We start from the raw sequence: 16,145 nt of genomic DNA, 5'->3' as shown, positions 1-16,145 counted from the left end.
TGCTTTTAGTTTCTCATGTTATCGTTTTGCCTTGTGTTCTGTCATCAATGCATTTTAATTTATTCTCCTTAGTTAGTTGCAGGCTTTTTTCCTTTTGGTTTTAGAGTCTTAGTTTGGCTCCCTTTGTTTACTAGTCTCCCTCCATCAGTTTCCCTGCTTTTATTCTGCCATAGCTGTCATTTTCCAGTCATGCCTCAGTGTTTAAGAACCTTGTTTTTTATTGTTCCTTGACTCTGGTTCTGCTACAGTCTTTGCGCTTGGTTTCCTTACTATCCTGCTAACATGACATTCAAATGCTCCAAGTGGCTGCCACGGCAGGTTAGTCCGACCTACATTTTAATTAATTCAGCTTCTAATTACTTGACCATTTGCGTTAGTTGATATACAGCGAATAGAGCATTGAACTTTTAGCCAAGCTGGCCTGGCAATAAAAGCAAGATGTGTTGCTTTCTTGGGTTTATGAAAAGAATACTTCAATTATTACCCTGTTGTTTTATCCAAAACATTAAGGCTTTCTGCATTGTGCGCTGATCTTGAAATTATCCTGAACTAAGTGATGCCTGCTTGTTTTAGAATTATGCTCCAAGCAAGGCATTGGCTTTATTAGAAAGAGGAAATAAGACTGAGAAATGCCGCTTTGGCCTATTGTTTGGGTTGCATCCATTTTTTCAAGTATGCCATTGACATCTGAATTACCTTTTATTCTAAAATTTTAATTGTACTTCAATAATAATTCAAATGATTATTTATATGTAATAAAAATAAGTGAATATCTAGTTATGATTAAATCCCATACAAATTCTTGCTACCAGCTTCTTGTTACTGTCAAAACTACCAAACCAATTTGTAAAATGAGCTGTGATGGACTGTAACTAAGGCTCCAAAAACAAGAAGCTGAGGAAACATGTGAGATTAGGGCTGCACAACATTCTTGAAAGATTGTGGGTCAGTTGTTATGTGGCCACATTTTTCTCATGCTTCTCTTTTGTTTCCTCCATCACAATGCCCATCTGCACTCAGTGAGAGGTTTTGCAACACGGTCAATAAATCCTTTATCACGTGTGAGCATCAAGGCCATCGGCCGTTTGTCAAACTGGAAAAAATATAGTGTGAAGAACCCGAATATATGGTGCTTGAATAATAATCGCCTTCCACACATCTCATCCAAACAGTCCTTTGCGATCCCAGTGTTGCATATATTTATATCGTGATGATGACCGTGCTGACATATACAAGCAAAATATTCAAAAGCTATATCAACTTAAAACTATGCATTACATGTTTATCATTTTTATTGTTAAACCAGATTTGTTCACACTCAGGGAACTGACCGCTTCAGTAAAATGTGGCTGTTAAAGTACATCCGACTGCTGAAGATTAATCTCGCCCACAGCTGGGACTGAAGGATAAAAAGGTTTGTTTCCTGCACTTTCATATTAAATGAACTCCGAGTGCCTAATGTCCCCTGTCGCTAGGAAGGAATCCACGGTACTTGAGCATAATCACAGGGCATTAATCTTCCGGCAACTGGTAGCCATTCAAATTAACTGCGTTTCAAAGCTAATCACAAGGCTCTTTATAATTGTAGATTGTGAGAGGACGGGGAGCTTCCTTCCAAGCAGATGCTCCCCGTTATGTCTTCCTCCATCACCCCGTAATGACTGCTCAACATCTTGTGTCAGCCGAAGATATTGCTTTTTTTTATATTCTGCATGTCTAGGCTGACCAGTCTGTCAGTCCTTCTGAGCAAGCTAATCCAGTCTGTAACATTGAGTATCACCAAATCGTGTCTTCAAAGTCAAAGAACCACAGCTTGCACAGAAGTGATTCAGCTTTGAGATATTTTTTATGGATATCTATTCGACACAATCCTGTTCAGGTGATCCTACAGATTTTATGTATGGTTTAGTTCTGGACTCTGGGAAGGCCACTCCAAAACATACTTTTTCTTTTAATGAAGTCTTTCTTATGTTGATTAGAACTTTTGTTTGGACGTACTGAGAAAATAATATGATAAAAAAAACTCAGGCTTTTTGAATGACTGGTGTCAGGCACAGGGTTGGAGCACACGACCCATGTTCGGACCCTCAGTCCTCAGATTAGAGTCCTGGCCCATGGACATTTTCCACATATCTTCCCCCTCTCTCTCAACCCGATTTCCTGTCAGCTTACTGTCAAATAATGGCCCCTAATGCAAAAAAAATAAAATAAAATTCTAACCTGATTATAATATACACACCCTGATAAAAATCCCAGTTCTATCTGAAAGGTAACCCCATATCATGATACTGCCTCCACTATGTTTCACTGTGGCTATGGCTTTCTTTTAAATTCAGAGTTGTTGGGTTGGTGCCTATCTCCACTGGTCATTGGGCGAGAGGCAGGGCACAGGACAGGATTGCCAGTTTTGGGTGAAATTTGAATGGTTAAATTGACTTAATTTATATAGTGATTTTTATAGTCATTACTAACCACTCAAAACACTTTTCACATGGGTCAAATCACAAGTCACAATTACAATTGTGCACTCATTTATACTAGAGCTAGAGTGGAACCCCCAGCTTTCAGATTGAAAGTTGACTCTTATTATTGAGCCAGTTGTTGAATTGTGGCCCATAATTCAAGTTCGGTTTTATCAGACTTTTATACGTTCTCACACAAGGTCTTAGAACCTTTTTAGCCAGGCTTGGATGTTTTCTTCAGATGAAAAGGCACCCACTGGATTTGTCCCGAAGTGAAGAAAACAGCTATGTGTGTTACAAATTCCTGCAGCCTCTGAGTGTTGCTGTCAGCCTCCTGGCAGCCTCCCTGACCAGTTTTTGTTTCCCCATTATTGCAGAACAGTGACAATGCAGAAACTTCTAGTTTCTCCAATGATACTGTTGTACCATATTTTTCTTTAATCGCTAAGACAGTTAAACTTTATTTCAGATTCAGAATAATAATGGTAGGTATGCACCCAATAAGACGTAATGGTAAAACCGGATCAAAAGCTGCTTCATTGAACTATTAGTTAAGATCTTGCACAATATGCAATCATCAGATTTGTTTGTTTCATAGTTGAATTGAACAGAACGTACATCACATTGATCAATTATTTATCTTGACACCACAAAAACATTGTATTTTTACAGGGGTGTGCACACTTTAGAAATACACTGTACATTAGAAAAAGCAGCAACTGGAAATAGTAAGGAAAACATCACAAGTTACCAAAATTTGCCCCTTACTTAACCTACATTTCAAGGCAATTAAACTAAAGCCTTGAGATTCTGTTCACTAGTCGTTATTGGTGATTCTAAATCTTGTTACTTTAGGAATGTCAAAGAGCTTACATAGCAATTGCTCTAACAGGAAATCTCCTTTCAACACTGTTTGGTAAAGAAATGTGGACAAAGGTCTAATTCACAGTCTACCATCAACCATCTGCTCATCTGCCAGGCCAGGATGACATACATTTATTTTCCTCTAAGTGGGGGATCATCACTTCTCTCACTGGTCAAACAACATCCAGCCCTGAGATCGATGACAATAAGGACTGAAAGCACCAACATGTGCTTTAATAAAATTTTCATTCACACATTGGTGTCAAACACAACAGAAAACATGGTGTGGGACAATTCACACCATCCCCAAGCCGTTCCCTGATTACCTGTGCTTTACCGTTTTGTCCTGGCCATTTTCATTTTGTACTGCTAAAAGAAAACATTTTCTACCTCTGTATCTAACCACTCCATGTCTATTTATTGATAGTTAAGTATTGTTGATAAATTCTAAAGGCAATTGTCCTGATGCATCTCAATAATCCAGGTAGAAAAATACAGAAATCGAAGTTGGTTAGGTTGTTCTTTGTTGAAACGTTTGTTGACACTTTGTTAGTCAGACTGATGAAGTCTCTTAAGGAAGAGATGAAACGCTTCAACAAATAAGAACCCGTCAAAAGGACCTATCCAATTTCTTTATTTCTCTTTTTTACAGAGGCAATCATAAAATGGATAAAATCTTATCTATTTATCTATTTAATATAGACAATACAAGTGAATTGTTTTTAAGCGTTATAGCAAACATGCTAATTTTCAACACCTGTCCTGGTTTTTCTCTGTTTAAAAAAAAAGGTAAGAGAAGAATAATATATAAATTTTCCATATGACTAGATCTGCCTAGAGTAGACCATTGCTAGGGCTGGACGATATGGGCAAAATTTATATCGCAATATATTTCTTAACCCCATTAACTTAAGACACTGATGTCTTCCTTCAAGATATGATTTAAACCATAACAAAGCTGATTTTAAAAGTCATCAACTTTTGTAAATAAGATACAATGATCCACAGAATCAAAAGCCTTTTTTAGGTATTAAAAAACACCACCAACAATATTACCTTTGTCTAGTAAGTTTATCTGTTCCAGCGTGTAGCAACTGCATAACTATTTCTGTGCTATACTTTTATCTGAACCCAAACTGCTGTGGATGCAGCAGTTGGTTTGACTCCAGATGTGCTAAGAGTTGATCTGGAACAACCTTATCCAGCGCTTTATACACTACAGGGATGATAGCAATAGGCATGTAGTTCCTTGCTATATCCTTTTGAACTGATTTCTGGATCGGTGTGAACAATTATTTAATTGTACATTTATCTTTAAATGGGTTGGAAATTTGTCTAATGTGTACCCAATTTCTGGCCCACTAACAGCCAGACATAGGTACCGTCCCTTGCTGCCCTGCAAGGATTAAACTGGTATGGAAAATTGGGTGGTTGGGTGGATTATTTGTTGAAATGTTTCCATTACATTCTATTTCCATCTAATTACCATTTAGGTCTAGTTGTCTTTAAATCATTAGTTTGCAAACAAGGCACTAAATGGGTAAAGAAAGTTGGGTTTAAATTGATGTTTTGGTTAGTCAAAAATATTCTGTAGCAGAGTGCTCCTTTTCAAACTACCCTGTAAGACGGATACCAAACAGCCAAAACTACGAAGGCATGAAATGCCGAAGAGACAAAAGAGACCCGCGAGCATAAAACCTCAAGGACAGAGGGAAAAGAAAAAGTAGAAAAACAGAAATTGGTAAGGAAATTGTTACGACTTATATTTGTTACATTCAGTCTTCCTTTTATTTGCCACATTGGACATACCAGCCAATAATACTAGATAGATAGATAGATAGATAGATAGATAGATAGATAGATAGATAGATAGATAGATAGATAGATAGATAGATAGATAGATAGATAGATAGATAGATAGATAGATAGATAGATAGATAGATAGATAGATAGATAGATAGATAGATAGATAGATAGATAGATAGATAGATAGATAGATAGATAGATAGATAGATAGATAGATATCTTTCGTTTGCATACAACTTTTACATTGCATGTAGCTTTTACAAAAAAAAAAAACAGCATAGGTCCAGTTCTTGTTGCATAGCATATTTCAAAAAGTAGTAAGTAAAGATTGTGGTGGTACTTGGAAATTATTTACTAGGTTGTAACTTTAAGTTTTTAAAGTTACACATTTTTAATTTGTAGTTTAGTTCACAGCTGGATGGATGGATGGATGGATGGATGGATGGATGGATGGATGGATGGATGGATGGATGGATGGATGGATGGATGGATGGATGGATGGATGGATGGATATCCCTCTCTTACCTTCTGTAATCTTGCAATTTCCAGTTACAAAAGACAAAGAAATAGGCAATAATAATATTAAAGTCAAGTTTTAAAGGTGCATTGCACAAGTTTCAGACATTTTGCACAAGTCCGCCCCCTCTGGCAACAAGTTGACACGACGGGCAATTGTATGGGAAAGAAAAAAAAATTGTATTTTACCTTTAAACTCGCACAATGCTCATTTAATGACTTAAGCTAAGATGAATAGCTAAATCTTTTAGTTACGCATATTGAGTAAACTATTGTTGTTTTCCAAATTTAACTGAAAGATATTCTCCACTGAAAGAGCTGGCTGAATACCTGCAACCTACTGTAATATCAGTTCCTGACATAGTAGCTTCACCCTAAAAAAGTGGTGCTGAAAACCTTCAATGATGCATCGGTAAGGCACACAAGCAGATTTGGGTTGGCAGAAAGTGAATCTTTGGCCTTTTGAACCCTTTATAAACGCTCATCTTATAGTTGTGGGCTTTGAGTGTCAAGGTCAGGTCTTCCCTCAGGAGTGTTTTGCTATGTGAAGCACGATTCTTACTCAGAATTACAGAGACAGAATGAGGATTGTTCGTTGACGTCACTCTGTTGACGCTAACAGAATATCAATGAACAAACTCAAAACAAACTTTAAATGTCTTTGCGTCCGTTGAATCAGCTGATTTGTAAGAGAAGATATCATTTCTACAGAAATATCCATGAGCTCCATCTTGTTTTACAGTGAGTAGATATTAGGGAAATGCAGCAGCTTGTGTTTTATGTGCTGACAGCCTGAGAACTAAAATATTTATCAGGTTTCTTTTGACCTTGAGATCAATGCAATTTTAAAATCCATTCTGTAACGAGCCACATGGCATGTTACGCTGCCCTCCGTGTCATATTGGCTCTTTCTCTGTATCATGCTTGGGTGGGTAATAGGTTGTTTACTGTGCAGCAGTGTGTGGGTGCTGACAGAATAACATCTAGGTAAATATCAGATACCACGGTCTCTAACCAGGAGCTTACAGCAGTAGAGAAATTGTCAGTGGCATTTCTTGATGCCAGTCATTTATTTTCTGTTTTAATCCTTCACTAGATAATAACGTCATTGTTCTCTTTTTAACAGGTTTGGATAAGAAGACGATGTGTTGAAGTCTATTGTGTTTTTGACATCTATTTGTCATAAATAAAAGAAGTTATAAAAGAAGTTTTGCTTAGTCAGAAATAGGTGCTGCTCACACGCCCCCGTCAGGTTTTGTCAGCCCAAGCAGCATATCTATCCAGAGAGTTTGCACACTTTCCGAAATGTTTTTCTTGTGGCTACGATAAATAAATAAATAAATAAATAAATAAATAAATAGTGTTTTTTTATCCTTCAGCGTCATGGTCTGGCCTGCCTTCACCTTCTCATCTACAGTAGGGACAGGTAGTTATACGTTTATTATGGGATTATAAGCTTAAGAAAGAATGTACAACAGTTTCAAAGTGTCACAAGCACACAAACATAAAAAAACATATCAGGGTACGTTTTCCTTTATTAAAAAAGCAAAAATGAGTGCATTGATTGGCCTTGGTAAAATCTCCTGGTCATGGACCAATGGATCAATGTGGGTGGGTGGAGAAGATAACGTTTTGCTAGGAAAACAGATGAAATTGCAGTTAGTTATAGTTCTGTAACTCAAGCAATGTCATCGCAGTTTCTCTTCTAACAACAGCCTTGCTCACAAAACCGTTTTGTTATAAAGTGACAAAGACGAGCCCCGATCTCAGCTGCCTCTGACCGCTTCACACACGTGAGCTTTCATAAATGACGCTGGCATAGTGAAACCAAAGGAGTTATAACGGGGAGCCTCAGGGAAGAGTTGCTACGTACAGTATACAACATGTGTTGGTAATCCCCCTTCCTAAAAGGTTCAACACACCAGTTTTGTCCTATTTTCATTCAACACCACCACTGAATGAGCCAAGTTTGGCTTCAAGTCCAGTGATCTCTCTTATCTCTAAAACACTTCACAACTACCCATCCAAGAAGTGATGTGCCCCTAGGAAGTGACGTATCGTGACAAGACGTTACGCAGTGTGCCGGACATCATGCGAGTTTGTGTGATGTGGGGTATAGCAACATAAATTTGGTTTCGTCTGACTATCCGTAATTACATTCCAAATAAAACTACATTTTGACTATCCAGAATGGTAATTAAAGATATTTTTATTTACATTCTGACTAGGAAGAATAATAATTCAAGATATCTTCAATTACATTTTCACTAGTCAAAATTCCTTTCAAGATATCTCAAATTACGTCACCGGATTCGTCATTGAAAGCGTCATACATCCGTAATTATAATTTAAGATATCTCAAACGTAATTTTGACTAGTCAAAATTACAATTCAGGATATCTTAAATTTAGTTTTTACTAGTCAAAACTGCATTTCGCCTATCGAATATCTTGAATTATGGTGGCATTTGAGATATCTTTAATTAGAACTATGACTAGTCAAAACTAAATTTAAGATATCTTGAATTGTAACTTTGACTAGTCGTAATTTAATTGTAGATATCTAAAATGGGTATTTCAGATAGTCAGTAATTCATTTGAGATATCTTGAATTGACGTCTCCATACAACTTAATGATAAATCGGATGTCATTTCGACTAGTCAGAATGTAATTAGAGATATCTTAAATCGCTAGAACTTCTAGTCATAAAACAATTTGAGATATCTCGAATGTAAGGGCGGGACAACCGAATTTATGTTAATACGGCTTGCCATATATGGGGTGTCCTAACCTAACATGGCTTGGTGTTGCAGCGTAATGTGATGCAGCACGAAAAGATGTGACGTTTAGCGTGGTGGCGTAGCGTGATATGACATGTGTCCTGGCATTAAACGCTGTTGTGTGGTGCGACATGGTACGATGTAGCATGATGTGGCCTTGGTCTTCGCAAACAAGCTCTTGCAATATCACCGCCGCTGTGGTAGCAGCGATGCAACATATCCAGTTGCCATTTAAAATAAAATCATGTCACGTCAAACCAACTTTGAATACTTTATTTGAATATTGATTATTGTAAACTATTGGCAACAACAACAACAAAAAAATCCTGTCTATTGTTAAAAGGGGATATATATATTTGTTGAATTTATATTTCCAGTTTAAGAATGATAGTAGCAAAGTAATGGAAAAATGAATTATTGTTGTTCTATAGGTGTAGTGTGTTTTTGTGCGTTCAAGCTCTGTGATCAATCCTCATAAATAATTTTATTTTATTCATTTTATTTCACAATCAAAGAAAAAACACTGTGGTTCTGACTTTTTCCATAATCAAGCAGCTCTAAATTTAATCTAAAATAAATTTTTGTTCTTCTAGTCACTTCAACCTTTTAATGTCCTTCCTGGCTGATTAATCATTATCTGGATGTGTTTTATACTCGTTGAGCAGTGCTGAAAAGGGGGAAAAAGAGAAAGATGTGTTGCCCTCTGTTTAATCAGTTTTTTACCCGCTGGACTTTCCTCGCTGTAAGCTTTCATAAGACACAGGCGCTGCTATGTTATTTACACCACACCCTGGTTACACATTTGATTGGGTTCATTAGACATTCGTATTTTCACTTTATGAGGAGAGAAAATCCAAAAGGCCCAGAGGAATTCCTAAAAATAACAAGCTGCAATCAGTAAGTCTCCCGATGTAAACCAAAGCTTTAAAGAATACAAATTCATCCAAATCATGTTTTATTATCCCGATAAATCAGGATTATGTCTCAATGAGAACAGTAATCTACAGCCTTTATACATTTGTTATGTTTAGGTTTTCTCAAATATAGATCTACTTATTTATTTTATTAAAATGTACATTTAAGCATTGGTATTTCAAGTCTACCTGTCAGCATCAATCTTAAATGCTATAAAGGATTTAGGCACCAATCCCACCGTGCCAAACCGAAGCAGCATCTTCGCTGCATCTTTGTTCCTCCGGGGTGGCTCGTGTTTTGTCTGACGCAGAAACATAATCATGAAGCGCGATCTGGAGGAGAACGTGACTCTTGTGGGACCGTGGCACAGGTCGCCGCTCCCGTGTCTGCTTTCACTACGGGCGCCGCAAACTGTCAGGGAAGTGGCAGATACTGAATGTTTGGGAGAGGTGAAGAAGGCGATAAGACTGTTTCTTGTTACCAAACTGTTTCCCCATCCCCATAGAACCCTGTAGCAGGTTTTTCCAGTCCGATTACTAGTGACTAAGTGAAACACTTAAGCGTAACAGGTCAGGTGGCTGCAATACCTTGACAGAATACACCTTGACAAACTCCTTGAAGGTTTAGAAATATTTATCTACACTTTGTGAAAAGATCCACCTCTGATATTAAATCAAACTAAACTTTTGTCTCTCTGTTTCCGGTCATAGGCAATTATTTCTATTAGCTAAATACCAGTAGTAGACAGGAGTTTTTTTTTTTTTTAGTTTTTTTTCCCATTACTGTCTTATATTGAAATATATAGATGGCTAACATGCTTACAAATAATATGGCTTGAAAGGGTGACAAGCGCATTGCATTGTGGGATACCGGGGCATCGGGAAACCGGCTTCTGTTTGTTTACGCTACCTTCATCCACAACGACGTTTTCCGTTCTTTTGTTTTAATAAAAGTTAAAACAATGGCGCAAACTGGCTGTGTCATTAGTTGGCACGCTCGTTCACACAATCGCTTCGGGAGAAAGAACAATGGGCTGAGATTTCTCCGTTTTCCAACGTGGAATAAAAACCAAGGAGTTTGGCTCTCTGAACTAACCAAGAGATGCCGAATGAACTCTGGGTAGCAGCAGTGAGACAACCAAACCTCACTGTCAACGCCATTTTCAGATTTGCGTGTGTGTCTGTGTGTGTATGTGTGTTCATAGCATATTGAGACTGTTAGGTTTGAATCAAAGCTTGTTGTGCTGTTTTTCATGGAGCTTTCAGCAGGCTGCTAACGCCAGCCTAGCCAGCTGGGGGTAGCAAATAAAGCAGAAGTAGAGAAGACCCTCCAAAGCTAGACCAGGTCTAACTTGATTCGGTGCAGTACATCGCCTATCTCTTTAGTATGGTCCATTTTTCAAGCACTTTGCATCCTTTCGAGGCCCATTAGAGAAAGCCAGGATGATGATGTTATGCTTTTCTAATCTACTTATAGATTAATTTACAATATTTGATTTAAATGGGAGGCACACCTGTGAGTGTATTTTAAGGGAACACCTCAAACAAATTGCCTCCTTGTGTGACATCAAGATAATCAATATAAATCAGCCAAGATGTCAAGAAGAGAACTGTGGACCTCTCGCTAGTTCAGCCTTGAATGCAATTTTCAAATGCCTGAAGGTGCCAAGCTCATCTGTTCAAACAACTGTGGTACAAAGAAAAACACACAATCCTGGTATCAATCAACACCAGAACGAAAGAGAAAGGGTATTGTGAAAAGGCTGGCTAAAAGGGAAAGGTGAAAGTGTCATTATCCACGGAAAACCGAATGCTACATAAGCCATTCCATTCAACCATCGAAGGCCACTCAACAGAGAAGCAGTCATTACTCCAAAGTCAGATTACACTCTACAAACTAACACGGGGACAAAGATTTTTAGAGACACATCCTGTGGTTAGATCAAACAGAAACTGACACAGTTTGGTCATAATGACCATCGTTGCTAAATGAACGCTCGGTATGAGGGATTGCTGCAACGTCAACGACACAATGCAGGCGACTCCATTGTCGCCACTTGCTCTTTCAGGAGGAGTGAATGCTGCAAGTCAGTGACTCAATGCAATCTGCTGTGGGTTTCCGTAGATAGAAAACCTATAGACCAATCTATCTGTATGATTTGATTGAATTGACTTTGTAAAGTGCCTTGAGATGACCTGTTGTAAATTGGCTCTATATAAAGAAACTGATGTCATTGGATTGTTACATCTGGAGGAAAAATGAGGATGCTTGAAAGCTGGAGAACACCACTTATACTGCAAAATGCTGAGGTAGCAGCAAATTGGATAACGTTACGGGGAACGCACCTCATGTGGTACTTATAAAGCAGCATCTCATGACATCAGCCAGGAAGTTATAGATTGGCCAGAAAATGGGTCTTCCAAGCAAACACTGACCCTAACTATAGCGCTAAATGAATTACAAAGTAGCTTAAGAACAACAAAATCAATGTTTTGGAGTGGTCATCAAAAACATAAAAAATAAAAAAAAAGATCTCAGTGACAAGGATCATTTTTAGCCAGAACTGAAAAAGGTGTGTAATAAGAAGACAGCCAACAAACCAGACCCGGTTTAAAAGTTCTGGCAGGTGGATCGGGCCTCCATTCCAACAAAATACTGTGAGAAGCTTGTGGAAAGATACACAAAATATCTGACGTAAGTGGTGCTATTTAAAAGGCACTTTTACCAAATACTAAGGAAACGTATGACAACTTCATAATCTGAAATAATAATAAAGATTTCTTACAACTTCCTCATTATTTTGGCAGTTAGCAAATAGAAATAATCTTAGTAATCCTGATGGCTGTTGAATTAGAAACGTGAAAATGGTCAAATTGAGAGAATTCTTATGCATCGTACGTAAATACCCGGTTACAACTGTGTAATATATCATGCAACAATGTGGCCGTTATACCTGTAGATAAAGGACGATGTAGCCTAGGATGGCTCTGGGTTTACACCCTCTGATCTGCTCTGTAAATAAAGGGTGAAAATTGTTGTGCTTAAAGGTTCAATAGCAATCAGATGATTTGCATACAACCCAGACACATTTAGAGACAGATTGCTGCGTGTGCAGCAGATATCTTATTGCCACGACCGAGCTCAGCACACTTTGGCTCTCACGCAGACGAGCAAAAACACAGACAGCTTGTTTCTATCTCGCCACGTCTGCTATGTCAAAAAATGTTTCTCCTTCTTCTAACAACTCTTTTAAAGCCCCTTTTTTTGAGGTTAAAATCTATTCGATCTGCGCTAAGTCCCTACAACTCCGTTCCTGAAAAGGGATTGTGCTATCAGCGACCACATCTCAGGCCGGTTGTGGTTTACTTTTATGACTGCGTGCCTGTGTAGGTCTTATGAATGAAAGGACAGTGAAGTACAGCTGGTATCTGGTATTATGATCTCCAAAGAGTGTCCAAGGTTCGGTGCCGACCGGTTGAGTCACTCGTGACCGACGGCTTCAAAGGGCAAAACGAATCACCTAATTAGACCCTTGAAAGATAACTGAGCCGGCAATACCCCTCCCACTTTCTGCAATGGCTCGTAAAAAGAGACATTTTCCCAGTAAACCTCTGAGGCATCATTTCACTCCAATGAGCTAAATGGAAATGGACACGGGGTCCAGCTACAGGATTCACACCCCCTGTCCCCCGGCCTCTTTTTCCTCCCCTTACAAACATAAATCAGAGTGTTTCAATGGGATCTTTGGAGATTAGACAAAGCCACAAGCATTTGTTGAGTGGAACTGAAATAGTTGGATTTTCGTAAATTCTGCAGGTAGAGATCGGAAAAAGCGTGCCGAGCCTCTTCTACTCTGACACCCGTGAATAAAATCCAACCCAACCGATCACAGTCCAAAAGCCTGCCAGTGTCTTTCACTAAAATGGGAAAGATGGCCACGGGAAACATAGTGGCGGCAGCATCATGCCGCGGGGGAGGCCTCTTTTCAGCAGTCACAGGTCAGACTTCAAACGGATCTTGAGATATTACATTCAAAAGAAGGGCAGGCGGAAGTGTCAGCGCGTTGACAGGCAAAGCTGGTCTGCACGCCTGACTTTTTAGATTTTTTTTGTTTAGCCGCAAAAGATCTACTTGAGTAGTAAAAAACAAAAACTGGGGATGAGTACTTTTATGAGGAAGTGTACACTGGAATCCCATCCCATCAGAATTAAAATCCCAGGCCTATTTTAAACACGAGTGCTGAAGTAATCTCCAAACCTCATCACAATTATCACCCGCCGCGTCCAATTGACAGCTCGCCCCGGTGTTTACCTGCACATCCGACGGCCGCTTATATTTAGCAGCGGCGAGGATGGAGCCGCAGGTCGACCGAGAGGATTGATCTGACCCCCTTTTAAAACTCCCACACACGTACGGAGTGGAGCACTTTTTAGAAGCGGGACAAGGGACGGGGGGGGGGGGGGGGTGCCTCTCTCCGTTCCGAGTGCACGCTGGAAGGTGTAGACCTCTGAGTCACACAGATCAAGCAAAAGGCCCCTGAGAAACTTATGACGAGCCTCTAACAATTGGCAGACCAATCCAAGCACGGACCGTCGTGACTCTTTCATTCACGCAAGGCCGCTTTAAACCGGGCATCGGCAAATAAAAGGTGACGTGGGATTTTCTCTGCATGTATGAAGCTCACATCCATCTTAGACTATTTTTACCGTGTGTGGGCGTTGCCGTGGCTGTGCTGACTAGTCTCGCCTCTTTACTCTTTTGAACGCTGATTGAGAGCGGTTACGCAAGCCTCTACCCTTCCATCGCTCTTACCGATCAGAAACACTCAACAGAAAGAAAAAAAAACACACACACTACTCCCACACCTCCATCCCACGGGCTCATGAACTCCTGCTTAGCTATTCACGCCCTCGATTTAATCGAGCAACCCGAGGTGCGTCCTGCTACCTCTGTGTGCAAAAAAACCTTATGTTCACACGTAGACTGAGGCCATCTGAAGATTGAAGACGGACCAGCAGTGGGGAACAGTTCATATAGGAGAGTTGGCAGGTGTATGGAGTCCAGGATAACTAGAGCAGCAGGTGAAACAGATCAGGCTTGGAGTGGGACTGAGCAGAGTGGAATGATCTGGAACTGAGAAGAAGAAGAAAAAAAAAACACCTTATGTTCTGGACTCACCCCATGCCTACACGCTTGCTCGTTCAGAGCCTTCACCCAGGTTCTCTGCCAGTGCTCCTTGAAGGACTTGAAGGAGAACAGAGAGGCGAGCAGGCCTTTAACTCCGGTCTCAGACGCAGCCTCTCCATCCTTGCCGGAGCGCAACTTCATCAGCAGGAAGCCCCATACACTTCCAGCCTGCATCTGCTGGGGGTGTGTGAAGACATGCTGCTGCTGCTGCTTCTGCTGCAGCCAGGCTGACTCTCGGCCACCTTGCTTGGCTGCTTTCCTGGATCTCCAGAGCCGCAGTACAGTCAGCAAATACTGAAGCAGCCATCCCAGCACTATGAGCACGGAGGCAAGGAAGAGAGCCACCATACAGAGCCAGCCCAACTCCTGGAGCTCCATCAGCGCCTCCCTGCAGCCTCTCACATCCCCGGGTCCGGATGGAAAGAACAGAACTGGGAGCGGATCAGCTCCCGTTAGCCTGGGAATGCAAGCACACAAACGCGGCGTTAATATTCGCGTGTTTACAGCTTATAACAGAGGGATCCGTCATGCACATATTGGATATAACCCCATCGGGTTTAACGTGGTTATTTTTGGGTCACCCCAGCGTGTATCCGAGGCTCTGCCGACGCCGATGTGATGAAAACAGTATGCATTATCTGGTGAGGATAAAAACGACTATAAAGAGATCTACGCCGCGCAATAAAAAAAAAAAAAAAGAAAACTCGAGCAATCGACGGCAGCTTCGCACAAACCTGAAGTTTAATATGAAGGCTCCGAGCTGCAGGCTCCAGGTAAGCGAAAGCGAATGAAGCTTTCCTCACGGCGATCCGGAGCGAGCCCAGTGGCTGATGTGTGTCCCATCTCCGTCCCTCCAGGGGTCTGTCCGCCGCCGTCTCCCCGTTGTCATCTGTGGCTCCCAAAACAAACCCTCTGCTCTCTGTCAGGGCATTGCAGCCTTGGAGCGGTGTAGAACCTGCGCTGATGGTACACCAGCTTGTTGTGACCACAGACATGAATACGTAGACGCCGCGTCCTCGGGTGAGAGGCGTGCCGACAGAGCGGCCATCTTAGGTCAGACCTAGCTGCGCTCAGAGAGAATACAAGTCAATTCAGAAAAATGTACTTTATGTTTTCAGACACTCTGAATGCGGTGAATTCTCACCCGATTTCCAGATAAATCAACTGACTGAAACGTCACCCCTTTAGGGGCTACATGGGACCAATTGAATGAAATTAAATTATTGTCTAACTTAATATATAATTTCGATTTTGTATTGAAAGTAAGCAAACTTCCAGAGCTACGTCCCAGGAAGCCTGACTTTTACTCCGCTTATGGGTGCGCAAATAAAAGGATAGGCCTACTAGAAACCAGATCCTGGGGAATTACTTTCCATAAGTAAGATTTTATAATAGATATTCCTCATGCTTTACAGTTACAGTTTTTCTGGCATAAACACAATATGTGCTAATGGGTAGCAGGGATGGAAGCAGAGAAAAGTACATTAAACACCAAAAACAAACAAAATGGTCCTAAATTACTGGATAGACATGATTTGTGGTGGGGGGGATATTATACAGTTTTTGCTATGATTTTGTAATGTATTTGATTCTTAGATGCGTAAGGTTTTTTGTT

At 40.3% G+C, this 16,145-nt stretch overlaps 1 protein-coding gene across 2 annotated transcripts in view; it reads right to left on the bottom strand.

Moving 5' to 3' along the window:
* The window catches only part of c2cd2l (c2cd2 like), a 29,821-nt gene extending 14,305 nt beyond the window's left edge, over positions 1 to 15,516 (bottom strand). For both annotated transcript variants that reach the window (XM_012867155.3, XM_012867153.3), the window contains exons 1-2: positions 15,265 to 15,516; positions 14,522 to 14,987 (exon numbers count right to left, since the gene is read on the bottom strand). In XM_012867155.3, the coding sequence (XP_012722609.3) occupies positions 14,522 to 14,908 (387 nt within the window). In that variant the 5' untranslated portion in view covers positions 14,909 to 14,987; positions 15,265 to 15,516. The remainder of the gene's footprint in view (positions 1 to 14,521; positions 14,988 to 15,264) is intronic.
* Between the last annotated feature and the right edge of the window lie 629 nt (positions 15,517 to 16,145).

The sequence above is a fragment of the Fundulus heteroclitus genome, chromosome 11, assembly GCF_011125445.2.
Source record: "Fundulus heteroclitus isolate FHET01 chromosome 11, MU-UCD_Fhet_4.1, whole genome shotgun sequence".
Classification (NCBI taxonomy): Eukaryota; Metazoa; Chordata; class Actinopteri; order Cyprinodontiformes; family Fundulidae; genus Fundulus; species Fundulus heteroclitus.
The sequence above is the reverse complement of the archived record's forward strand: the minus strand, read 5'-3'. Positions and strand labels throughout refer to the sequence as shown.